The sequence below is a fragment of the Erinaceus europaeus genome, chromosome 18 (assembly GCF_950295315.1).
Source record: "Erinaceus europaeus chromosome 18, mEriEur2.1, whole genome shotgun sequence".
Lineage (NCBI taxonomy): Eukaryota > Metazoa > Chordata > Mammalia > Eulipotyphla > Erinaceidae > Erinaceus > Erinaceus europaeus.
This window is the reverse complement of record NC_080179.1, coordinates 16,859,566-16,886,431: the sequence shown is the minus strand read 5'-3', so window position 1 is coordinate 16,886,431 and position 26,866 is coordinate 16,859,566. Positions and strand designations below refer to the sequence as shown.

General features: G+C 41.0%; 2 protein-coding genes across 4 annotated transcripts in view; one reads left to right on the top strand and one right to left on the bottom strand.

The window, feature by feature from the left end:
• GPR155 (G protein-coupled receptor 155) overlaps nt 1-16,056 on the bottom strand; it is a 58,362-nt gene extending 42,306 nt beyond the window's left edge. Inside the window, exons 1-3 of one of the 3 annotated variants that reach the window (XM_060177679.1) lie at nt 15,844-16,056; nt 10,076-10,227; nt 9,287-9,780 (exon numbers count right to left, since the gene is read on the bottom strand). In XM_060177679.1, coding sequence (XP_060033662.1) covers nt 9,287-9,749 — 463 coding nt within the window. In that variant the 5' untranslated portion in view covers nt 9,750-9,780; nt 10,076-10,227; nt 15,844-16,056. Of the gene's footprint in view, nt 1-9,286; nt 9,781-10,029; nt 10,228-15,843 lie in introns of all 3 variants that reach the window. The other 2 variants (XM_016194513.2, XM_007537524.3) reach the window with 2 other exon arrangements.
• The window catches only part of SCRN3 (secernin 3), a 302,935-nt gene that overhangs the window by 68,809 nt on the left and 207,260 nt on the right, over nt 1-26,866 (top strand). The window lies entirely within an intron of this gene.

The following is a 26,866-nucleotide window of genomic DNA, read 5'->3' as shown; positions in this document are numbered from 1 at the left end:
CACTTAACCTGCTGTGCTACTGCCTGACTCCTGGAACAGCAATTTTAAACAGTCAAGGTATTAAAAGCCTCCAATGAATGAGGAGAGATGCTTAGAATGAGGTCAGTAGATCATAGCAATGAAGATAAGAAGTCTACCAGGCAGCATGAATCTCAAGGAAGCAGTTTGATTTTTTTTTTCTTTCTTTTTTCTTTCTTCAAAAGAGCAGAGAGTAATGGCCTGGCAGTGGTTCCAGGTGGCTACGAGGATGCCAGTCTTGCCTACCATTGCTTATGTGGACAGCAGGCAATGAGAAAAGGAGAGGCCTCCATTTAAGAGGAGTGAAAGGGAATAAAAACCCTCAGGGAAGACCAGTGGAGATGGTGGAAAATTTGGGAGCTAAGGCAAGAGAGGGATGCAATGGGGTCATTTCAGTGAAATCTTTTTTTTTTTTTTTTTTGCCTCCAGGGTTATTGCTGGGGCTTGGTGCCTGCGCTAGGAATCCACAGCTCCTGTGGCCATCTTTTCCCCATTGTTCTTGCTGCTGCTATTGGATAGGACAGAGGAAAATTGAGAGAGCTGAGGAAGACAGAGAGGAGAGGACAATTGTAGACCTCATTCACCACTTGCGAGACTATTCACCCCCCATCCCCCTGCAGGTGGAGAGCCAAAGGCTTGAACCAGGCTCCTTGCACTTTGCACTATGTGCCCTTAACTCGGTGCGCTACCGCTCGGCTGCCCCAGTGAAATCTTTTTTGAGTGGCAGGATTTGAACCCAAGGTTTCACACGTGTAAAGGATGTATTCTCCTACTGAGTTACATCTCTGGCCTCAACACAAATTTAATTATCGAAAATTCAAATACAGACTCTCAGAAAAACAAAAGCTTAAACCCCTTTTTTTCTCTCCCAAGCACCTTCCCAAAATCACTTTTTTTTTTTTTCTCCACGGTTATAGCTGGGGCTTGGTGCCTGCACTACAAATCCACTGCTCCTGGAGGCCATTTTTCTGATTTTGTTGTCCTTGTTGTTGTCGTTATTATTACTGCTGTTGGATAGGACAGAGAAATCGAGAGAGAAGGGGAGACAGGGAGGGGGAGAGAAAGACACCTACAGACCTGCTTTGCCGCTTGTGAAGCGACCCCCCTTGCAGGTGGGGAGTCGGGGGCTCAAACCGGGATCTTTACCCGCTGTGCTGCCGGAACCCTCCAAAATCACTTCTCTAGTGAAAAGCAACATTAACAGAAAAGAAATCTAGTTGTGTTAGACAAATAAGAAATGGCCTACTGTACACAAAATAATGTATGCTGTATTTTATGGGTAATTTCAGTGTTTTTTTTTCAAGGGTCTGTATATGACTCCAGAACCTAAGCACTATATCAGAAAAGTTTCACTGCGAGGGAGCTGGATCAGATTACTAGCAGTTTCTTGGTGAAAGCGGCAGTCGGTAGTCCAGTGTCGGGCTGATAAGCGCAACTGGGAGCTCTGAAGTAAGCAACTTGGTCTCTTTTTATTTATTTTCTTTTTTTGGCAACAAGTTCTGAAATTATTTAACTGAGTACATAAAAAGGCCTATTCATAAATGATTATAGGTTAAGGAAGATAAAAAGAGAACAGCCACAATCACTCACAAGGAGAGGCAATCATGTGAAAAAATGTAAAGATTAGGTTTCTCAATTTACATTAAGATAAGGTAACACAGGTAGAAAAATATGTTTGTTTACTTGCTCAGGATATGTTAGTTCAGTTAATGGCATGCACAGGTCCCGCTGAAGTTATGTAACTAGATTATATAAGTTTTAAAAGTTCACCTTGTTCTCATTAGCCAAGATCTGTTTGTTATACGCTTGAATGCAATTCCCTTTTTTTTCCCAGCTAAGCACATACAGAGGTCTATAATATCGCCAAAATGTTTGATTACATAAAACTCTACAAATTCTTTCCACTGACTTTCAAATTTCATATACTAGCTCTATGACTGTTAGTCGATCTTTCATATTTCTAATTTTTCATGTAAAAAAGGCAGATTTTTTGATAATTATTACTTCTGCTTAGACTATTAGTTTTTCTCTAGGAGTAAGATATCTCTATCTACCTATAATTAGATATTTGTATTTTTCGAAGTACAAGAATGTTCTTAAGTGGGGGCCAGGCTGTGGCACACTGGGTTAAATGCACATGGTACAAAGAACAAAGACCCAAGGAAGGATCCCGGTTCGAGCCCTCAGCTTCCCACCTGCAGGGGGGTCACCTCACAAGCAGTGAAGCAGGTCTGCAGGTGTCTGTTTCTCACCCTCTCTAATGTCCCCCCCCTCAATTTCTGTACTATCCAATGGAAAAAATGGCCACCAGGAGCAGTGGATTCGTGGTGCTGGCACCGAGCTGCAGCGATAACCCTAGAGGAAAAAAAAATAATAATAATGCTCCTAAGTGATCAAAATAAGACCGTAAAGTGTTGCCTTTGATGATTTAACTGTACACAAACTCATTTCCTTAACTGTAGATCATTTTAAAAAGCTCAATGCATATCTGAGCAACAGTATTTATTATGCAAAACTGAGCAATCAAATACTTTTTCCTTTTACAGAACCTTTTGTATTTGTTCCTCAGAATTCCTACTACAATCACTATAGTTAAGAAAAAAATCTCAAAAGTAAATTAATGTGCTTACCAACCGATATTCTTGTGGAATTTTCTTGACTATCCTTTATCCATTTTATTTACTAGTGATATCATTCAAACTTTAGTTTCAAAACTTAACCTTTTATTTACTTTTTTAAATTTTGCGTTATCTTTATTTATTTATTGGATAGAGACAGCCAGAAATTGAGAAGGAAGGGGGTGATAGACAGGGAGAGAGACACCTGCACTGTTTCACTACTTGCAAAGCTTTCCCCCTGCAGGTGGGGACTAGGGACGCGAACCTGGGTCCTTGAGCATTATAACATGTGTGCTCAACCAGGTGTGCCAACACCCGACCCCCAACCTTTTCAATAGTCCTCAATGCCTACAAAAACAGCTGTCAAATCTTTCTTTTGGCATTCACAGTTCAATCTCCAGAACTGGTCCTTCACTTATGTAACTTATCTCTCATTATTATGATATTACCAGAGTACTACTTTGTTCTGACTTATGATGGTATTGGAGGTTGAATTTGGAACTTTGGTGCCTTAGGCATGACAGACTTTTTGCATAGACATTATGCCATCTCTAGTCCTCACATTCAGATTTTAATGCAGAGACTCCACTGGTCAGTTTAATCTCATAGTTATATGGGACAAACACAAGTATATAATAACTAGTTTTATATGCTTATCACTATGCCCCAACTTCTTGAGAGCTCTTTAATTTTATCTAATTTTGCTTTTGTTTGTTTGTTTTCTGTTGCTGGGGCTTCACTCCTCCAGGGCTATTGCTGGAGGTCAGTGCCTACACTAGAATCCACTGCTCCTGGAGGCCATCTTTCCCATTTTGTTTCCCTTGTGGTTTTTTTTTTCCTTGTTTTGTTTTCCTTGTGGTTGTCATTGTTATTGCTGTTATAGTTGTTGGATAGGACAGAGAGAAATCGAGAGAGGAGGGGAAGACAGAAAGGAGGACAAAAAGACAGACACCTGCAGACCTGCTTCACTGCTCGTGAAGTGACACCCCCTCCCCCCCGCAGGTGGGGAGCTGAGGCTCAAACTGGGATCCTTATGTCAGCCAGGGCTTTGCGCCACGTGCGCTTAACCCACTGCGCTACCGCCCAGCGCCCCAAGGCAACTTTTGGGGGCAGAAAAGCAGAGGCAGTGAGACAGGGAGAAGAGTGATCTCAAAGCTTCCTCCAGTGCAGTGAGGTCTGGGCTTCAACCTGGCTCATGTGCACGACAAAGCAGGCGCACCACCCATCCAGGTGCACTACTTAAATTGACTGTTTAAGGCCTGTATCAGGCACCAAGTCTCCTAGCAACCCACATCATGGACTACTTCTTTGCTGGGCTGCTCTGGCATCTTGTTTCATACCAGTACCACCTCACTATAGTCTAAATCCTTGATGACATTTTATAAGTCCTCAGTCAGTATGGTGCCAAGCAAAATCTGAAAATGCTTTGCGCATGGAATTAGTTAACACATCAATCAATGCTAACACTTTCAAATGGGGGGGGGGGGAAAGAGGAAGCATTTGTAACACACAGCCACTGCCAGCTAATAGATATCTGGTAAACCATCTCTTATATTCAGTTTTTTCTTATTCTGAATATTTGTAAAGCAGATTATTATTAGGGAATTTTAAAGCAGTTGAACAAAAATACACAGGTAGAAGTAGTGGCCTGGGAGATTCTGCAGTGGATAGGGTGTTGGACTCTCAACCATGAGACCCTGAGTTCAGTCATTGGCAAGGCAGGTATGCTCTGGATCATGCTTTCTCTCTTTCTCTCTCTCTTTTCCATTAATGAATAAGTCTTTAACTTTTTTTAAAAAAGAAGTAACAGTATAGTTTAACAAGAAAGGGTAAAATTGGAATAAGTATTCTCATAAATTATGAGAATAGGATTCAGCAATATCAGACCATTTCTGCTCTTCACGTGCACCACTGAATCCTACATATGGACCTGCAGACTGGCAGTGCTTTCCCTTTGTTATCATTCTAAACATGATAAGATGATGCTTTACCAATCTGAAAAGCAAATGAAAGCAGTGACCTATACTAACAAAGTAGATTTCTAACCATTATATTAATTATTAAGTTCTAACTAATTTATACTTATAAATAAGGATGGGGAGGGAGAATCCCATGTGGGGTATTATTATTATATAGCTTTGAAGAACTAAAAGGCAAAATTAGCCACCCACTGTGTCCCCTATTTTGATTCCTGCAGGGTTTCAATCCCTAGCAAATAACACAGAGACCCTGACAAGATGTGCTATTTAATGGCATATAGTTAAATGCTTCATTTCCTTTCTGTTTACAACTCAAACACTAGAACATAATTATGATTAGTCAGGGTACTTATGCTATCAGCATTGTTTGAAGAATAAATTATAGGACTTAACCATGCCCTATTAGTATCTTTTAATGACAGAGGCAGGGAACCATTCTGATTTACTGAAATCAACATCTCACCTTGTTAGAGTCCCCATCTCCCTACACACACACACACACACACACACACACACACACACACACTGGAATTTCTAAAAGTACCTTTAAAAAGAGTTGTTTTAAACTACAGTGAACTTTTTGTCTGTAATAATGCACTGTGGTATTCTCTCACTAGAGGCAAATCATTTTAACTGTCATTTCTAAGACAGTTATAATTGCCATAATGTAGAGAAAAAGGAGACATAACTATCCTTTTTCTTTGTTCATTAATTTATCTCCTGAGTCACCTATAAATTAGACCAATGTTGTGGAGTGAATGCATTCTTTTTTCATTGTTGTGATTATTATTATTGTTGTTGTTGCTGCTGTCGTTGGATAGGACAGAGAGAAATGGAAAGAGGAGGGGAGACAGAAAGGGGGAGAAAAAGATAGACACCTGCAGACCTGCTTCACCGCTTGTGAAGCAGCTCCCCTGTTTGTGGGGAGCCGGGGGCTCCAACCAGGATCCTTACACTGGTCCTTGCGCTTCACGCCACCTGCACTTAACCCGCTGTGCTACCGCCCGACGTCCTGGAATGAATGCATTCTTGAAAAGGACTAGCTTTGATGCTTATCTGTGAACAAGAGAGTGCAAGTTCCTGGGAGAAGAGACATTTAAAAGAAAGAAAGAGTGGTCCAGGAGGTGGTGCAGTGGATAAAGCACTGGACTCTCAAGCATGAGGTCCCGAGTTCATTCGCAGTCAGCACATATACCAGAGTGATGTCTGGTTCTTTCTCTCTCTCCTCCTATCTTTCTCATAAATAAATAAATTCTTGAGAGAAAAAAAGGAAGGAAGGAAGGAAGGAAGGAAGGAAGGAAAGGAGGAAGGAAGAAAGGTTCTTTCTCTGTTCATCCTGAACAAGCCAGAAGGTAGCCGGGTGTGGCCACAATAGTTAAATAGCCACATCAAAGCAGCCGTATGGCACTGCAGTTCTGTGCTATACCTTCCAATCTGCAGAAACAGGAGAGAACATTCCTGTCTACATTACTGGTTTCTGGTAAAGCAGTTGTCTACAACACACAGTCAGGTATGTGTGAATTCAAACCGAAAATAAGTGGCGGAGGAGGTAGTTCAACTAGTAACGCACATGACTTTCACACCTGAGACTTCCCCCTCAAACCCTTAGTCCCCACCTGCAAGGGGAAAGTTTCATGAGTGGTGAAGTAGAGATGCAAGTGTCTCTCCGTCTCTTTCCCTCTCTATGTCCCCCTCCCCTCTCAATGTCTGTCTCTATGCAATAAGTAAATAAAAATAATTTTAAAAAATTAATAAAAGGGGCCAGGTGGTGGCACAGCTGGTTAAGCGCACACATTATAGTTGTAAGGACTTAGGTTCGAGCCCCTGGTCTCCACCTGCAGGGGGAAAGCTTCACGAGTGGTAAAGCAGGGCTGCAGGTGTCTGTCTCTTTCCTTCTCTATCCCTACTCCCTTCTCAATTTCTCTTTGTCTCTATCCAATAAAAACAAATAAAATACAAATCACAACACAGAATCTATAAATACAATCATCAAGGAAACCAGATTCCCGCACTGCTGGGAATATGCTTACTACCAGATCCACTTATTCACTGTGGGTCATCAGAAAAGCCATGATGGAAGTCAGAGGCCGCATTTTTCACTTTGAGAATCTGCCTCTATGTGAAAACAGATGAAACCTCATTGTATGCAGAATTTTTAGAATAGTGTAAACAGTACACACACACACTACAGTTTGACTTCCTCTGAAACTAACCTAGCACAAAGACCGGTTGAGTCTCCTGAAGATTAAATGGACATGTTATATAACTCTGATAAGAGAATGCCCAGGATTTAGAGCCAGACAACCTTGAGTCTTAGTCACTTGTTTGCTGGGTGACCTGGGGTAAGACAAATCTCTCTAAGCCTGTCTCCTCATTTGAAAATAAGGATACTAATCTTTCCTGCCTCAAATGAGAAACTGCTCTTTAAACTATAAAGTTACAAATATTAGTTTTATCTACTCATGGGTTTACTAAACTATGGGAGCATGAAACTCTATACTTAAAGAGTTCCTGTCAAGTGAGGATATAACAATATTCATTAACAGTGATACTGAGTCACTTCTAATGTCCTTCTTGTGAGAGGGGGAAGTGCTTGTACATGCATGATTCTACCGTTCCTAGGCCAACTTATTTTTTTCATTTTATTTCGTATATGTAGAGGGAGAAATACCACAGTATCACTCTACCATCTGTGCAGCCTCTCCCAATGCCAGCCGTGGTGCTCTCTTGTGGTGCTGGGACTCAAACCTGGCTCCTCGTGAATGGTAAGGTCTGAGAGTATGCACTTTGCCAGGTCAGCTATCTTCTGGCCCACTGAAGTCCTTCTATCATATGTACCTCAACAAATCTACATTACTAATGTACTTGAAGAAAGAGACACACTAACTCCTTGTTCTTATTCTTCTAAACTCTTCATTGAAATGCCTGGTTCTGTTTTAATTTTAAAATTTAATAGCCTTATAGGAGCACCCACCTAGTTTTGATCATTTATATATAGCTCAGTTATGTAAGAATCTAATTTATCCTCTGCTTAATACTTATATGTATTTTGCGGGGGTGGGGGAGGGGAGAACCAAGAGATGGTGCACCTGGTTAAGTGCTCACATTACAGAGCGTAAGGACCCAGGTTCAAGCCCCTGGTCGCCACCAGTAGGGGGGAAGCTTCACGAGCAGTGAAGCAGGGCTGCAGGTGTCTTTCTTTCTCCCTCTCTATCTCCCCCCCTTTATTTCTCTGTCTCTATCCAATAAGTAAGTAAATAAATAAAACGAAATATGTTTTTTTTCTCCTTTTTATCTACATCTCTATTTCTTGTGAGATGGAGATGGGTCTAGAGAGGAGAAATATGAAAAATATAGTCCACTACAAGCATTTGGTGAGGAGAACTTGGGGAAAGGAGGGTGGTAATAGTACCAGATGAGAACTTGGAAAACTGGGACTGGAGAGACAGCTCAGTGATAAAGCCTACGTCTTGCAAGCTGAGGCCACTGCATATGTCAAAGCTGGGCAGTACTCTGGTGCCTTTCTTACAAAAACAAATAAACAAATATATATATATATATAAAGAATCAGGTCGCTTTCAATTGTCCATTTCAGTATGTCCCGTTCAACTCTACCCTGAAGTCCTATCGCCAGATTTTCTCACTGGCCCCTCTACCTTAAGCCACACCTCCTCTTTCCTACCCCTCTGCATGACTTTATTGTTCTGCCCCTTGTCATTGCCTAGAACTGTTTGGACGCTTATCTTATTTCTTTACCCATTAACATGTGAAAACCAATTTTTCTGAGAACTTTGCTCTTAGACTTATTCCCAATAGCTAGCACAGTTACTGGCTTACGAATAAGGTCCTTATGAATAAGAGAATGAATGACAGGATCCATGATAATCAGGTCCTCAAATTATGAGGAAAGATCAAAGCCCCACATAAGCTTTTCTCAGTGGAAGAGTGTTCTGAAATATTCACTCCGTCTCCTTTCAAGATACCTCAGTGTCTCAAATGAGTATGTTTACTGACTCACAAAGAATACACATACAAGCCTTAACTTAAGCCACTTACAGATCTGGAAATGTAGGGTCTGGGAAATAGCTCAGCCAGTGGAGTATATACCTTGTTGTGCATGGCGCTAAGGTTCGAACCCAGACACCATGTGGGAGTACTATGGAGGACACTGGGGAGCATTATAAATGGTGGAACAATGCTCTAATGTCCCACCTCTCTGTCCCTCCAAAATAAAGAGTAAAGGGACCAGGGGCTCAAACCTGGGTCTTTGTGCATTGTAACATGTGCGCTCAACCAGGTGTGCCACCACCAGCACTCCCCACCATATGCATATCTTTTAAAAATAATTTAAATCAGAAGTTGATCCCTTTTGGAAATTAAACTTCTTTCATATATGATAATTGAGAAGGAAAAGAACAGTACTCAAATGTGATTTAATGCTTATATAAGTATGTCTATTTAATTTTAGGTAGAAATTTGAAGGAGCCTCAAATCCCTAAGTTGAAGGAAAAGATATAATTCATTCTAAGACATACTATTTTAGAATATGCTAAAGATTTATTTGCATCAGAGCTAATATCAATCTTTGAAAACTGCTTAGCCCATAACTTTAACGGCTTAACTTTTCTTAGCTCCTAAAACACTTAAAAAAGAATTTGAAAAATAACTTACCGATTGGATATCCCAATGCAAAGTCATTACTTTGTGTGGCAAAGATAGGAAATAGTCCCGCTTTGCTAAATCGGTTCTCAGGACTGGCAACCAATAAGGTTAATACACATACAATGAAAAATACAGAAGCTTTGGCGATTAAAATACTATATAGGAAAGACCAATCCACATTAGAAAAATTAAGTACAACCATGTTTTTGAATAATAAAGCTGGAAGTGCAAATCTGGAGACAAAATTTCCCAGTCCTTTGGCCTGAGTTGATGTTATGACATTGGCCCTTCCTGCTATGTAGCCACAGAGAACTATACCAAAGCATTCTAGTAAGGCTGGAAAAAGCCTTGTTATGGACATTGAAGGTGGATCACTTGTAGAATTAAATCCATGTGCTTCTGTTGATAAAGACTTGTTCATATTAACTACCATGGTTAGGTTCTTTGCAGATAAATCAGAAAAAGAGTCCATGTTCTTTCACCTTCCAACTCCAAACAGATCTCTGGAAAGAAAGGAGGATAAAATCCATGTGACAATCAAGAATTCAAGTTGAAAGGATACATTGGCAAACCTAGACTTGTTACATGACCAACATAAATATTCCCTTTTGTCAACTGTTGACGGGAAAATACGATAGTTAAAAAGGCAAAAGATTTGTGAACAGTAAGTAATTTACTTAAAGGTTGGTTAGCTTAGAATATTTATATTTCTGTCCTATGGTCAGTATCAGACATAAGAAAACAACACCCACAAATACAGCAGCAGTGATGCTCTTTGGTCCTCTCCAGTGGTCACACCTGAGTTCTTTTTAGTAGGGAGAGCATGGGACCCACAGATGTGTCTGCTGAATGTCCACCTGTATCCAGATCCTCTGGAAATTTCAGATGTTCTCAGAGCTACATGAAGGATTCACACTGCACAGGAGGGTTCTTTCCAGCTTATGGTCATTCTTGAGTATAGGAATAGGAAGAAAATATAGTATTATTTTAAAAACTTTAAGCCAGTAACCAACCTTGCGTCCTTCCTTCTTTTCACCTCACACCTGTACTATTCCATTGTTACCAAAGGAGTATTTTTTCTTTTCTTTTTTAATTATCTTTATTCACTGGATAAAGTCAGCCAGAAATTGAAAGGGTAGGGGAGATAAAGAGGGAGAAAGACAGAGAGACACCTCAGCCCTGCTTCACCACTCACTTAGCTTTCCCTCTGTAGGTGGGGACCAGGGGTTTGAACCTGGGTCTTTGTGCATTGTAACATGTAGCCAACCAGGTGCACCATCACCTGGCCCTGGTTTTTTTCTTTCTTTACCTTTTGATTTCAGATAGAGACAGAGACAAAGAGAGGAAACACACCCTTGGCACTGCTCCATTATTCACGGAGCTTCCCTGTGGTGCCATGTATGGTGTTCCCCTGTAGTGTCAGGGACCTGAACCCCAGTCCTTCTGCATGGTAAAGGGGGAACTCTACCAGGTGAGCTATCTAAACCAGTAACTTCTTTGCCTTGCTTCTCCTCATCTGTGAAATGGCAAGGTTTCTCTTAGGAACTTGAGATGGTTCAAGTAGAGTTCCTGTAAATCATACCTGGTAAAATACAAAAATTGGCGGGGGGGGGGTGGGCGGTAGCTCAGCGGGTTAAGCGCATGTGGCGCAAAGCGCAAGGGTGGGTGTAAGGATCCTGGTTGGAGCCAGCTCCCCACAGGGGGGTCTTCACAAGCGGTGAAGCAGGTCTACAGGTGTCTGTCTTTCTTTTTTTGGTGTGTCTTTCTCTCTCCCTCTCTGTCTTCCCCTCCTCTCTCCATTTCTCTGTCCTATCCAACAATGACAACATCAATAATAACAACAATAATAAAAATAACAAGGGCAACAAAAGCGGGGGAAGAAAAATAAATAAATTGATAAAATAATAAAATAAAATAATCTCACTCTCAGGCAGAAGTTCAAAAACAAGATCAGAAAAAAAAAAAAAAAACCACACAACTAGAACCTGAAATGAAATTGGCGTATCGGAGGAAAGTAAAAGACTCTGGGGTGGGTGGGTGGGTGGGGAGAATACAGGTCCAAGAAGGATTCAGAGGACCTAGTGGGGGTTGTATTGTTATATGGGAAACTGGGGAATGTTATGCATGTACAAACTATTGTATTTACTGTGGAATGTAAAACATTAATTCCCCAATAGAGAAATAAAAAAAAAATAAATAAATAAAATTAAAAAAAATTCGGTAGGATGTAAAAGAAAGAAAAAAAAAATAATAATAGCATTCCACCAATCTACCCTTGACTCCTTTTATAGTCTCTCATAGTTGCTCGACTAAATGTCCTGTAGTTCTTTCCAGTTCTAGAAACCTCACACATGCAGTTCACTCTAAAATGTTCTCTTCGCTACCAGCCCATGGCCACTACATAATAACACCTCCTCATCCTCCAAATCTTATAGTTCAGGAGCTGCTTCACTGTGTAATGTTTCTGTAATCCCACAGCCAGGCTCGAACTTTTTTCCCAAATAGAATCATGTTTCTTACCTTTAGGTCACTTTTCTCAGTTCATTACTATATTATGCACTAGAGTGAGAATTTATGTGCATTTCTTTCACTAGATTTTTAAATGTCCCAGAAGCAGGAACTATGTATATTTTAGCTCACTGCATTCCTAATGCCTCCATAGTATTTAGTACAAGAGTTACACAATTTCTCGTATATATGTGACAAAAATAACAACCTGCTGTTAAGTAAGGCTCTCACTCTTTAATGAATGGACATTCTTGTTTAGGAACTGTGTGGTTTATGAGCAGATATATTTCCCCCCGAATGATAAAGTATAAGTTTTTTCACTATAGTAACAGGCCTGAGGCCATAAAACCTGTGTTAACATGTGGTAAAAACTGTTCACAAAATGTTAAGGAACACAAATGGGTTGCAAAATGTTCTCAAGATGTTAAGAAAAACAGGACACTTATCAGATTCCTTGCTTGCTTGGAGAGGCACATGGAACATGAGGGCAGACAACTGTCTCGTGTTGCTGTTATTACATAGATCAACCCATTTGTTCTTGGTTAGCAATGTTTCCAATGATGGCACTTCTCCTAGTCTTTTAATCCCTTCAGTCTTCAGATGATATAGTCTTGACTGTGGCGGCAGAAGTGGTGTAGGTCAGGGTACCACTAGTTCCTGTTTTATAGAGGAACCAGAATGCCAGATTGCTACATTTTATCTCTTCATCTTGGTTTTTGGTTTTGTTATGGACAAAACACCTTTATCTGATGTGTTCACCAGTATCTATATTTCTTACCATCTTCCTGAGGGAAGAGCCAGAATGATCCTGTATTTGCTGACAGTTCTTACCTTCTTGGTATAGCTAGCTATTAGGTTCTGAGTTCAGTGGGCCTAAGCCACATTAAAAAATTTTTTTTAATTATTATTTATTTTCCCTTTTGTTGCCCTGTTGTTTTCTTGTTGTTGTTGATGTCATTGCTGGATAGGACAGAGAGAAATGGAGAGAGGAAGGGAAGACAGAGAGGGGAAGAGAAAGATAGACACCTGCAGACCTGCTTCACCGCCTGTGAAGCGACTCTCCTGCAGGTGGGGAGCCGGGGCTCGAACAGGGATCCTTACGCCGGTCCTTGTGCTTCACGCCTCGTGCGCTTAACCTGCTGCGCTACCGCCCGACTCCCATCTACATTTATTAATAACTTGAATTTTATATGGTATCAATGGACTAACCATCTAAAGTGATTTTATTTTAGTTTCTTTCTTTTCTTTTCTTTTTTTTTTTTTTTTTAATAGAGACACACCGAGGCCGAGAGGTGAAAAGACAGCACGGCACCAGCTTCCTTCAGTGCAGTTAGGTCCGGGCTCAAACCTGGGTCACACACATGGCAAAGCATCACATGGTCCGAGTGTGCTATTTCACTGGCCCTCGCTAAAGTGATTTTATGGGGGAGCAGGGGACACTTCAGCTGATAGAGCGCACACTTTAGCATGTACGTAACCCAGGGGACACTTCACCTGATAAGAGCGCACACTATAGCATGTACGTAACCCAGGGGACACTTCACCTGATAGAGCTCACACTTTAGCATGTACGTAACCCAGGGGACACTTCACCTGATAGAGCACACACTATAGCATATACGTAACCCAGGGGACACTTCACCTGATAGAGCGCACACTTTAGCATGTACGTAACCCAGGGGACACTTCACCTGATAAGAGCGCACACTATAGTATGTACGTAACCCAGGGGACACTTCACCTGATAGAGCGCACACTTTAGCATGTACGTAACCCAGGTTGCAGCCCCAGCCACTACGTAGGAGCACTTGCACTAAAGAGATTCAGGAGTGTGGAACACTGCTGTGCTGTCTCTCCTTTCTATCTTTTACCCTCTAACATGCCTATATATCTCATCTCTATCTACATCTTGAGGAATTGTGCAGGTGCAGGACCCTAGCAATAACCCTGATGGCAAAAAAAAAAAAAAGTAGCAGAAAGTAAAATGCTTCCTGCTAAGTTCTCAAACACCCACATCACATTTAAATAACTTAGATGGCAGGCTGGACGAGATAATTATCTCTGCACTACCTGGTATCAACTAAAGCTTACATTTGATCTGGATCAAGACCAAGTATTTTTCTACCAGGTTTAGACAGGAGCAATTAAAATCACACAACCTCAAATACTCATATACTTGAAGTTTATCAAATTATAACCTGGGAAAGCTACTGGTGGTACAGATACCCACAGGAGCTGGGAAACAAGTGAACAAAGGTGTTAAAAGAAGAGTTAAAGAATCCTGGGGCCAGGCGGTTGCACACCTGGTTAAGCACACACACTGCAGTGCACAAGGACCCAGGTTCAAGCCCCTGGTCCCCATCTGCAGGGGGGAGGCTTCATAAGTGGTGAAGCAGGGCTGCAGATATCTCTCTGTCTCTCTCCCTCTCTCAATTTCTGTCTGTCTCTATCCAGTAATAAATTAATAAAAAGTATTTTTAAAAAAGAGTCCTAAACACAGTTTGGGGGACTTCTCACTTGCCGAGCCTTGGGACAAGTTGCTCAGTCTCTCTGAGGCCTAAGTTTCCTCAGCTGTAAATGAATAAATACCCCCTCACCCCCTTGACGGACACTGCAGAGACTGGATATTTTATACACAGCTTATCACAAAGTAGGATTCCAAAATGGTAGCTATTGCTATTTTATAGTGCCTTGCCCTAAGCTATTTCTTCAAACACAAGGAATCTCCATCTAAAAACAGAGGAAGGAGATGGGTTATAACGTTATCACGTTTGTGTTTACATATTAAACTATTAAGAGAAGTTAACTAGTTTGATCTTATTGCTGGAAGTGGGAAGCTCTTCATTTTTTACTTAAGGTAATGACCAAATGTTTGTATAATGATGTCCAGGCTTAAACCTCAAAGTAGCTTAAAATGAAAAGAAAAACTATGAAATGTAATCTGTCTCTTCCTGTGAGGTTTCTTTTAATGTTCTTCAACATTATAAAAGGAATGCCTGCTTGTGGAGGGAAACTCAAAATAATCAAAAGGACACAGAAAGCTTTATCTCATCTCAATCTGTCCCCCCCCCCATGGAAGAGAAATATGCTTTTATTCCATTCTTTTAAAATGAACAGGGGCCACACCAAGGGAAGTAAAAAAAAAATTACACCTAGTCTTTTCATCTCCAAGGCTTGTTGCAGAACAAACATTTCACTGTAACAGTAAAAAATAACATTCACTGACAACTCACCAGGAGATATTACTAGATACACACCACTTTTGGTCACTTCATATTTGATTTTGATAACAACAAGGAATCAATGAAATTGTAAACAAGGGCTATTTAAGTGAAAATAAATAGGAAGCTTTATACTCCGAGTGTCTATTTCTCAAAGCACCCAGTAGCCTTTATCCCGTGGGAAGGATTAAAACACTCTCCCACTCCATCCACCCACCCCCCACCTGCTCGCAGGGGACCAAATGATCTCCCTGGAGATCCAGGGCGGGGAGTGCCGAGCACTGCATCCAGACTTTGGCCATCAGAAGATACTGGTGCCGAGCGTCTGAACAAACAGGCCTCCCAGAGAGTTCCTGCCACCCAGTGCCTTGACTAGCAGCGGTGGAAGTGGAAAAGCAGCTTGAGGTCTGCCCTTGGCATTTAAAAAAGTTGGCCCCTCAGTTTCTCCCAAGGCAGGGGAATCACAGCGTCACGGTGACTGGCATACTCCGTAAAGTGTGTAAAGGAGAAACTGTTGTGCACCGCTCCAGGTACCTGGGCAGGAGCTCCCGCAGAGGCCACCCCGGGTTAAGGGAAGATTTCAAGAATGTCAGGGTGGACGCACGTGCAACGAGGCACTCCTCACACCCAGGATAGTGTCTCGGAGGCAGACAAGCTGTCCCTTGCCCACATCAAGCCTTCCCAGGTGGTCCCTCACGTCCCCGAAGCAGGCGCTGCAGGGCAGAGGAAGACTGGTGCAGAAAAGACTGAAGGCCCAGGTGCCACCCAAGGGGACACCGGGGATCCTCCAGGCCAAACCAGGACCCAGCAGGTCTGAACCCCAGGGGTGCATCTCACCTGCTACGTCTGCATCTCCAGGGCCGTGAGAAGGGATTCGGTGTTCGTGGTGGGCCGTGCAGGGAGCAAATCACCGTCATCTCCCACCACGACCCTGGTGGCGGAGAAGTGCCGATTGCCCTATGCAGCACCTCAGTGAAATTCCGAGAAAGCGAGGTGCGGGTAAATCGCGGCCTGGTCAGCTCCTCCCCGCGCCCGGCCCCGCCCCCGCCCCGCCTTCAGGCTCCGCCCCCAGCAGGGAACCTGGAAGCTGCAAAGCCCCGTCTCACCTTCAAGCCCCGCCCCCTGGTGCTAGTTTCGCGGCGGCGCGGCTCTTGGCCACGCCCCCAGACCCCGCCCCAGACAGCGGGACGTGGTGCCTCGAAGCGCCAGGCCCCGCCCCTCCGGCTGCGCCAAGCCCCGCCCCGCGCCTAGCCCCAGGCGGAGGCGGGGTTTCCCGCCCAGCGGCTCCTGCAAGATGGCTGCCGCCCAGGGGCTTTGCCCCTGCGCTTATCTGGTAAACTCCGATGCATCGGCCTAACATCTTTCTGTTTATTCCCAACTTCCAGTGGTCGCCGAATTACTTTTATAAACACAATTTAAAAAGCAAGGATTTAAGAGTCAGATATGGGTCAGAATCCTGCCTTCCCACCTTTTCCGAGGAAGTGTGACCTTGACCTTCCTAATCACTGCTTCAAATATGAAAGTTAAGGCCATACTCGATTTAGTATAAACTGCGTGTCTCTTGACTTTTAGCGTTTCCACTGTGGGCGAAACTGCCTATCCCTTGAGTGTACTGGTTGTATTAGTGGAAAACTTCTAAAGCCTCTTGAAAAAAATGATGGGACTCAGATATAGAGAGCTTCATTCTGAAATCTAAAGATTTCAAACCCTGTATTTGAACTAGATTTGGGGGATCAGAATTACTTAAAATTTAAAAATGCTTATAACTGGAAGATTTCAAACCCTGTATTTGAACTAGACTTTGGGGATCAGAATTACTTAAAATTTAAAAATGCTTATAACTGGATACCACAAACATCTATCCTCTTATTCGGCTTTGTATCTTTGACTTTTCTGCCGGGAAGCTTCAGTGTCTTCTTACTATCTTGGCAGTTTAAAAGGCTGTGGGTGCTGCTTCCCCTCGATTCTAGGCAGGCAAAATGTCAAATAACATCAGACAGATTGACAAGAGAAAAGTTTAATAATGACATGTATGTCTCCTAAATACGTGGGAGATAACAGTAAAAACTATCTCCCAAAATTACTTCAGTCACTTCTTTAAATAACTTCACAGGATGTTGAGGGGAACGGAAAGGGTAGTTTGAAGAGGTTATCTGGGAAGTCACACTTACTACAGGGGTAAATGTTTAAAATTGCTGCCTTCCCCCATAGACACAGTTAAAGATTTGATTTTCTAGGTGAAGAGACATTTTTTTTTTTTCTAAAAAGCAACATTCATTCAGCTTTTACTTCCCCTTCCATGAGATAATCCAAAGAAACATTGAGGTGGCAAATTTTATTCCCCTAACATATCAAAACACAGAAGCTTAACTTGAAAAGTCCCATTAAACTGAGAGAAGGTTAAAAACTCTGAAAGTTAAGAGGAAGAAAATGAGTAGAAGCTGAAATTATGGGAAAGGCATGCATTCTGTACCTGTTGGTCTCACTTCGCTTAAGTTTCTGTCTTCTTTTAACTGCCTTCCTTGTTCTAAATAATGAAAATGACAGACCCCAAGCAGAGATGTTTGTGCCAAAACCTAATACCTAACCAACTGCAATTTCAACTCCTAGGCATTTTCTACCATCTCCTGGAATGTAGTCCTAATTGGTTGTTGTGAAGTATTCTGACCAGCACAAATGAGGTCATCTTTTTCATTCCTGAAAGGAAAATGAGTTAATTTGTCTCAAGACCCTTAGTCATTCCCCATAGGTAGGTTACCTAAGCTTGAGATAATTGCCATTTCCTTTCTTGCTGCCTATAAAAAACCTTCACTTTGTACAGTTTTTTGGGAATACCTTTCTAATTTCTAGATGGAATACTATTCAATTTACTAACAGTCAATTAGATTTTTATTTTGTTTCATCTAAGATATTTCTTATGTGATGCTGGAGGTGGCACAGTGGGTAAAGCATTGGACTCTAAACCATGAGACCCTGAGTTCAATCCCCAGCAGCACATGTGCCAGAGTGATGTCTGGTTCTTTCTCTTCCTATCTTTCTCAAAAAATAAATAAATAAATAAATCTTTAAAAAAAAGATTTTACTTATTTATTAACGAGAATGACACTTGGTACATGTGCTGCTATGAATCAAAACCAGGACCTCATGCTTGAGAGCCTAACATTTTATCTACTTTGCCACCTCCCGGACCACAAAGTCAGCTAGATCTATAAAACTAATTATGGTTGGGCTTTGCTATTTTATATTTGTTTCCATTGAACTTGAATTTTTAAAATATTTATTTATTTATTTATTTATTTATTTGAGAAAGAATGAGAGAGAGAACCAGAACATGCCTCTGGCACATGTGATACCAGAGATACAAGTCCAGACTTTGTACTGGAGAGTCCAGCATTCCATTGTGTCACCTCCTGGCCTACTGATTCTGAATATATATTTTTAAAATTATTTTTATTTAATAGACAAAATGAAAGGGAAAGGAGAGATAGAGAGGAAGAGAGAAAAAGAGACTTGCTTCACCACTTGTGAAGTGCCCCCCACCCCCGCACCCCCCACATATGGGGACTGAAGTCTTGAGTCCAGGTCCTTGCACACTGTAACATGTGCACTAAACGGTGTGTCACCAGCTATTTGGCCCTGAATATATTTTTTAATCTTTGGAATATTATGGTACTTCTGTTTAGAAAACATGAAAATTAAAGGCATGGTGATAGATACCCTTGTAGAGTGCACACCTTACCATGTATGAGGACCTGAGTTCAAGCCCTGACACCCTAGTTAATCACCATGGATGACACCAAGTGAATTTCCACAAACTGTGAAGTGATGCTGTGCTGTCTCTCCTCTTTCTGTTTCTGTATTTCTCCTTCTCTATATGAAATTGATAAAAATGAACAAGTCAATAGGGAGAAGTTGAATAGTTCATGCATGACCCCCTTCTCATTCTCCCCCCCCCAAAAAAGTATGAATAATAATTTAATTAAGTAAATAACATTGAGATTTTATTTTTATGGGGATACTGAAGGATAGAAATGGAAAATTAGTTATGGTCAATTGTAAGAAGATTCCTTAGGTTAGTTTATCCTTTGACCAACAGTTAGTATGATTACACTACTTTCTGATATATAATCTGAATTTTTCCAGGGTTAGGTGAAGGAGAAACTGAAGGCAGTATGTTGACTTTTGGCAGAATCAGGCCTTGAGGACCTATTTTGGAGTGAAATCTGAGAGCTCTTACAAAAGGATAATTGATGGAAAAAGATTATTGATAAGGCTAAAGAAAAAGGAGGAGATAATAATCCCATGTATTTTTTTCACTTCATACAGTAAAGAAAAGGAATTGAGTTAGAAAGCTTTGAACATCTTTCCTGGTTTCCTGGTTCTATCTATTCTCTATCATTCTGATTACTTCTTCTTCTTCTTCTTTTTTTTTTTTTTTGCCTCAAGAGTTATTGCTGGGGCTCAGTGCCTGCACTACAAATCCACTGCTCCTGGAGGCTTTTTTCCCCCTTTTGTTGCCCTTGTTGTTTACCATGATTGCTGTTATTATTGTTGTTGTTATTGTTGTTGGATAGGACAGAGAGAAATGGAGAGAGGAGGGGAAGACAGAGAGGAGGAGAGAAAGAGACGCCTGCTTCACTGACTGTGAAGCGACCCCCCTGCAGTTGGGAGGTGGGGGTGGGGTGTGTTTGCTCCAACTGGGATCCTCACTCCAATCCTTGAGCTTCATGCCACGTGCACTTGACCGCTGCACTACCACCGCCCTTATCTATCATTCTGTTATTTGAAAATGAAAAGAAGAACTGTCTTAAGCGAGGGAAGCAGAAGCCGGTTTGATTTTAGGCTAAAACCAAAAAACCTTGAGAAATTATCTAATTCACTTTCCTTTTTTTGAACTTATCACCACTTTCTTCATCTCTCTCTCTCTCTTTCTTTCTCTCTCCCTCCCTCCCTGAAAAAAAATTTTTTCTGAGTAGCAGTGAAATTGTACCTGAGTGAGGCCACAACTCAGTTAAGTAAGATAAAAATGGTGAAAATCATAAGAAAATCATTTAATCCCATTATCTTTCGTGTCAATCACCCTGTGAAATGTAAACTTATATATACTCTTGACTAAAAAGGGGAAGAAAAGCTAAAAGTTATTTAAACTAACGGAGGGAGAACTATAAACTAACCTTAACACTCACTTAAATAGAACCTTTACCTGTACACACACTGTACCACTACTTGCCTTAACTTCAGCTGACCAGTGTGACAGGAGAACAGCACGTGGCTTGTCTATTGCCAAAGCAGGTAGAGCACACATGGAGACGGTCTGATAAATCTGTGCATTCCTGACACATTTTACTTTTTTCAAATGTAAATATTTCCACCTTTTTATGATTATGAAAGTAATAGGGAGTCCGGCAGTAGCACAGCGGGTTAAACGCATGTGGCGCAAAGCACAAGAACCATTGGAAGGATCCTGGCTCAAGACCCGGCTCCCCACCTGCAGTGGAGTCACTTCACAGGCAGTGAAGTAGGTCTGCAGGTGTCTATCTTTCTCTCCCCCTCTGTCTTCCCCTACTCTCTCCACTTGTCTCTGTCCTATCTAACAACAATAATAACTACAACAATAAAACAAGGGCAACAAAAGGGAATAAATAAATAGCAAAAAAAAAGTAATAATTATAGAATATCCAGCTAATACAAAGAAATAACAAAAGTGAAAACCATACCTATAGATAACATCATTACTATCATAGGTATACCTTTGTCCTGTACTTAAGTAATTATTCAAGGGAAATAATATAATGCAGAATACATGATTTGTATACACATACTCGTAGTCATCTTCATTTAATAAATCATAATATTTTATTCATAAATATTATTTATATTATATTTTTAAACATCTACCAAGTAAGTATTTTCTGTTGAAAATCTGAGGGGATTGGGCAGCAGTGCTTAGTAATATGCACAAGGAATTGTGTAAGGTCCCGGGTTCAAGCCCCTGCTTTCCCACTTACAGCAGGGAAATTTCACAAGTGGTAAAGCAGGTCTGCAAGTGTCTGCCTCTCTCAATCTCTATCACCCCCTGCCCTCTCAATCTCTCTGTCCTATAGAATAAAATGGGAGGGAAAAAAAAAGAAAAGGAAAGAAAAGAAAAGGAAAGACAAGACAAGACAAGACAAGAAAAAATAGCCACCAGTAGCTGTGGAATCATAGTGCTGGCACCGAGCTCCAGCAATAATCCTCAAGGGAAAAAAAGAGAAAGAAAGAAAGAAAGAAAGAAAGAAAGAAAGAAAGAAAGAAAGGGAGGAAGAAAGAAAGAGAGAAAAATGAAAATTTGAGCATGGTGTTCCATGAAAAAGTGGGAATTCTGGGCATCCATAAATTCTAATTATTGTTGAATAACAGGAAGAAAATGAAACAGTTTTAGTGTTTAGATTGACTTCAGACTGTTGTTTGAATATGTTGAACATGGTTTCAAGTTAAAATTTTTTTTTTAAACTTCCAACCCCTTTGCTATAGGATTTTTTTTTTTTTTTTTTTTTTTTTGAGAAGTGACTTTTCGCTCTTATAAACTCTTGGTAGACTTCTCATTCATGTGAACCAATCAGATATTTTGGAGAGGCAATGTCAAGGCCTCAAGCTCCCTTACCAAAAATTTTATTCTTTTTACTAGAGAGAGAGAGAGAGAGAGACAGAGGGAGAGAGAGAAAGACAGAGAGAGAGAGGGAGGGAGGGAGAGAGAGAGAGAGAGAGAGAGAGAGAGAGAGAAACTGGAGTCTTTCTAGATGTAGTGGCATTTCCAGGTGGGACTGGAACCTGAGCTTGGACCCTGGGATGTGCACATACCAAAGATTTATTTGCCAAAGCAAAGAATACTCATTAATTTATTACAGATAACATACTCCAAAGAAATGGGAAGTGGGCTGTTCCCAAGGAAAGGATTAGCACCCCTGTTTGTCAGTTGTTGTGTTTTAAGGGCTTTTTTTTTGGGGGGGTGGGGGTGAAGGGGCCCCCTCCCACCTCCTCGCTTCCCCCACCTCATGCATATGGAAATTTACCGGCCATTTTTTGTATGTAAACTCTCTATAGTTATTTAAGTGCATTTTCAGTGTGTTGGCATGGAGCCTGATGTTCAGTTATCTTGTGGTGGAGCTGTGCATTATTGCTGCTCTAGGAATGTCATAAGGTGGTCAGCTGCAGTCTGTCTGTGCGTGCTCAACTGGTTAGAAAAGTCCCTTTTTATCTTATTTTCCTCCTTATCATTCTTGTTCTCAACTTCACATTCCCTGTTCTGGCCTGATTTTGTATGCATTGGGGCCATTCACGAGTGGTCCTAGGGCAGGTTTACCATGTCTGTCGGTTACAGAAACCATGACTTTTTTTTTTTTTTTTTTTTTGCTGCTTAAGTCTCCCTCTTCCTCCTTCTTCTTGTCTGGTTAACTCCCTGCAACAACACTTTTTTTTTTTTTTCCTTCTCTGCTTGGGTCAGTGGTTTTTATTTTATTTTTAATATTTTATTTATTTATTTATTAATGAGAAAGATAGGAGGAGAGAGAGAGAGAAAGAACCAGATATCATTCTAGTACATGTGCTGCCAGGGATTGAACTCAGGACTTCATGCTTGAGAATCCAGTGCTTTATCCACTGTGCCATCTCCTGACCACTATTTTATTTTATTTTTATAGAAGGGAAGGAAAGAGGCATAGAGAAGAAAAAGCACCACCACACCAGTTTCTCTCAGTGCAGTGGAAGCCAGGCTTGAACCTGTATCTGGTACTTGGCAAAGCAGACACCTTCCCAGATGAGCTATCTTGCTGGCCTCAGAAAAGCATTATTATTGTTATTAAAAACACTTAAAAAATTTATTATTTTTTTTTCTTTTGTTGCCCTTGTTGATTTTATTGTTGTAGTTATTATTGTTGTTGTCATTGTTAGATAGGACAGAGAGAAATGGAGAGAGGAGGGGAAGACAGAGAGGAGGAGAGAAAGACAGACACCTGCAGACCGGCTGCAGGTGGGGAGGCGGGGGCTCGAACCGGGATCCTTATGCTGGTCCCTTGTGCTTCACACCACATGCGCTTAACCCGCTGTGCTGCCGCCCAACTCCCAGAAAAAGTATTATTTTTAAAGTCAAATTTGAAAGTCACGTGTATGCAATCTGGCAAGTGGTGTTATGGGGTAGAGTGTTGGACTCTCAACCATACAGTCCAGAGTTTGATCCCTGACAGTGCATATACTGTATACTTCAGTGATGTCTAGTTCTGTTTCTCTCTTTCCTCCTATCTCTTTCACTAGTAAGTAGTCCTATATATTTATTTTTTTATTGATTGCTTTTACTGGAAACTGCTTAGCTCTGTCTTATGGTGATGTGTGGGATTGAACCTGTGCTTTCAGAGCCTCAGGCATAACCATTATGCTATCTACCCCTGCCCCCGATAGTCTTTAAAAAAAAACAGGGGTTTCTGCATCCCATAATGATCCTAGGTCCATACTCCCAGAGGGATAAAGAATAGGGAAGCTATCAAGGGAGAGGATTGGATATGGAACTCTGGGGGTGGGCATTGTGTGGAAATGTACCTCTCTTATCCTATAGTCTTGTCAATATTTCCATTTTATAAATAAAAATTTAAAAACAAGACAAAATTCAGAGGTGTGTGTTAAACCAGACAGGTATACAAAATGCATCCACAGTCTAAGAGCACAATAAGCTTATGTGAGCTTACACAAAGATAAAGCCTTGTTTGTTGTTAATCTTTGTATCCCTAGTAACTCCTAGAATGAATAGTGCTTTCCTTGAACATGTGGTAGGTTTTCCATAGTAGTTGTTGGAATGACTGAATAAAACGTAATTGCCAAAGACTATCCAGGATGTTATAGTTTTATTCGATGTGATATAAGCAATGCAGTATAGTTCTTATTATAGTAAGTCAATTTCTTATTTTTTCTAGCTTTTTGACTCTGCTTTATAGCCTTAAAACTGTTCTTTCATTTTATTGAATTCTTTTCATTATTTTATTTTGTTTAAATTTCTTTTTTGCAGTGTCACACATTTGCATATGTATGATATCTCTGCTCCCTGGCTGATCTTTTCTTTCTTCTATGAAAGAGAGAGGAGAGGGGGCCGGGTGGTAGTACACCTGGTTGAGTTAAAATTGTTTTAACATGTTAAAATTCACAAGGATGCAGGTTTAAGCCCCGTCTCCATCTGCAGGGGGCAAGCTTCGTGAGTGGTGAAGCAGTGTTGCAGGTGTCTTTCTGTCTCTGTCTCCCTTCCTCTCAATTTCTGGCTGTCTCTATCCAATAAATAAATAAAGATGATAATAAAACAAAGAGCGTAGAGAGACACCACAACACAGCGCCATCATTATGGGTTTCCACTCTGGAGACCTGGTGCTCCCGTGAATTGCCAAGGCTCTCATTTAGAGCCTTCAACACGGTAAGGTGCACACCCTACTGAGTGAGAGCTATCTCCCAATGTTATTTTTTAATTATTAAAAAAAAAAAAACCCTATCGTTAAATAACTTAATGTCTGTCAGGATAACATTTTGAAAACTATCTTTTAATTTAATATGTGGGCATATATGTGTGCTTGTATTTGCATAAATACATAGTGGCTTGGGGCAGCAAGTAGCTGAGCTGGCTGAGGGGCGCCTGCTTCATCATGCCCACTACTCACATTTCATCCAAGTCCTCACCACACTGGTGGGAAGCTTGGTGCTCTAGTGTCTTTCCCTCTCACTCTTCGTCTCTCTCTGTCTGAAAAAAATCAGCCCAGAATAGTAAAGCCCCAGGAACGACGACAAGAAATAAAGATCTGACAAATGCATACAGTGCTTGTGATTTGTAATCTCTAACTTGGTAACTTCTTAAAACAAAAAAGAGGAAGTGGAGAAAACCTCAGACTTATCTTTGACTGGAGTGTCGTCTTCGATTGCTAAACAAAACATGAAAGGAACTTTTGAGAAAATAGCTAAAAAAAAAAAAAAAGTCACATCTTCAGCATAGCAAATAATCACAAATCTTTAAAGCATTCTTGCAGTCGAGTAAGTGTTCCACAAGTTCCACGGACCACATTCCCTCCCTAGGGACAAGTACTTTCTCTACCAATTTCTATAGTTTTCTCAGTACCTAGAACAATGCTTAGCTCATAGTAGGCACCTGGTAATTATTTGTTGACTTACTAACTCTTGGAAATGGCAGCTAAACAACTTTGTGAAGCTTATGCATCTAGAAAATCATTTGAAATCAAAACAGCTACTCTTCCTTAGTTTGCCACTTTCAGCTATCACCAGGACAAACTGTTAAGAGAAGTATGTTAAGAGAAGTTTCAGAACTATGTGGCAGCAGAGGAACCAGGTTGTTTAAGTGACTGTAAATAGCTAAAATAGAATAAATCACGAGGGATTTGTCATTTGCTGTGACATAAACTAGATACGATAAATCTTAGTAAATAATTTTTTTTGTTTGCCTCCAGGGTTATTGCTGGGGCTAGGGTACCTGCACTATGAATTCACTGCTCCTTGTGGCCAGTTTCCCATTTTATTAGATAGGACAGAGAGAAATTGAGAGAGTAGGGGAGACAGAGAAGGGGAGAGAAAGATAAACACCTGAAGACCTGCTTCCTCTTGTGAGGCAACCCCCTGCAAGTGGGGATCTGGGGGGACTCAAACCCAGATCCTTGCACAGGTCTTGTGCTTCGTACTATGTGCACTTAAACCAGTACACCACCGCCCGGCCCCTACTAATTCTATAAATATTCCAGTGTTCACATAAATTCCAAGTTTATTTATTTCTCAATAAAATTTTTGTTCACTTGCCATTGGTGTATAGGACTATAAGAATTTTGGAATATAGCTTCATACCATTATGTAAGTCTCAGGGGATCCACCATCAAAGTTCTAGTGTTAAAATTACTCCCAAATGACTTCCTTTATCCATGCATCCCCTCCATGTCTCCTTTCCCACTGGTAACCATCATATTTCTCATAGGTTAAGAGCATTTTTTTTTTTGGTGTATATTTTTCTAGTTCATCAACTTTTTAAAAAAAATATTTCACATGTAAGGACCCAGCCAATTATTTCCTTTCCTTTTCTGGTGCATTTTTTTGCTTTAATCTATGTATATAACGTATGGTAAGTGAAGTTGAGCATTTAAAAAATATTTATTTATTTGTTCCCTTTTGTTGCCCTTGTTGTTTTATTGTTGTAGTTATTGTTGTTGATATTGTCTTTGTTGGATAGGACAGAGAGAAATGGAGAGAGGAGGGGAAGACAGAGCGGGGTAGAGAAAGACAGACACCTGCAAACCTGCTTTACTGCCTGTGAAGCGACTCCCCTGAAGGTGGGGAGCCGGGGGCTAGAACTGGGATCCTTGGGCTGGTCCTTACGCTTTGCGCCACTTGCACTTAACCTGCTGCGCTATTGCCCAACTTCCAAAGTTGAGCATTTTAATGCTTGTGGACTATCTTCTTTGGATAATTGTGTGTGTGTGTGTGTGTGTGTGTGTGTGTTTTTAGATCTCTTGCCGATTTTTAATTGTGTTATTTGTTTTTTTGTTATTGAGTTGAATGGCTTTTTAAAAAATATTTTATTAATTAATTTATTTATTCCCTTTTGTTGCCCTTGTTGTTTTATTGTTGTAGTTATTATTGTTGTTGTCTTCGTTGTTGGATAGGACAGAGAGAAATGGAGAGAGGAGGGGAAGACAGAGAGGAGGAGAGAAAGACAGACACCTGCAGACCTGCTTCACCGCCTGTGAAGCGACTCCCCTGCAGGTGGGGAGCCGGGGTTTCGAACAGGGATCCTTATGCGGGTCCTTGTGCTTTGCGCCACCTGCGCTTAACCCGCTGCGCTACCGCCCGGCTC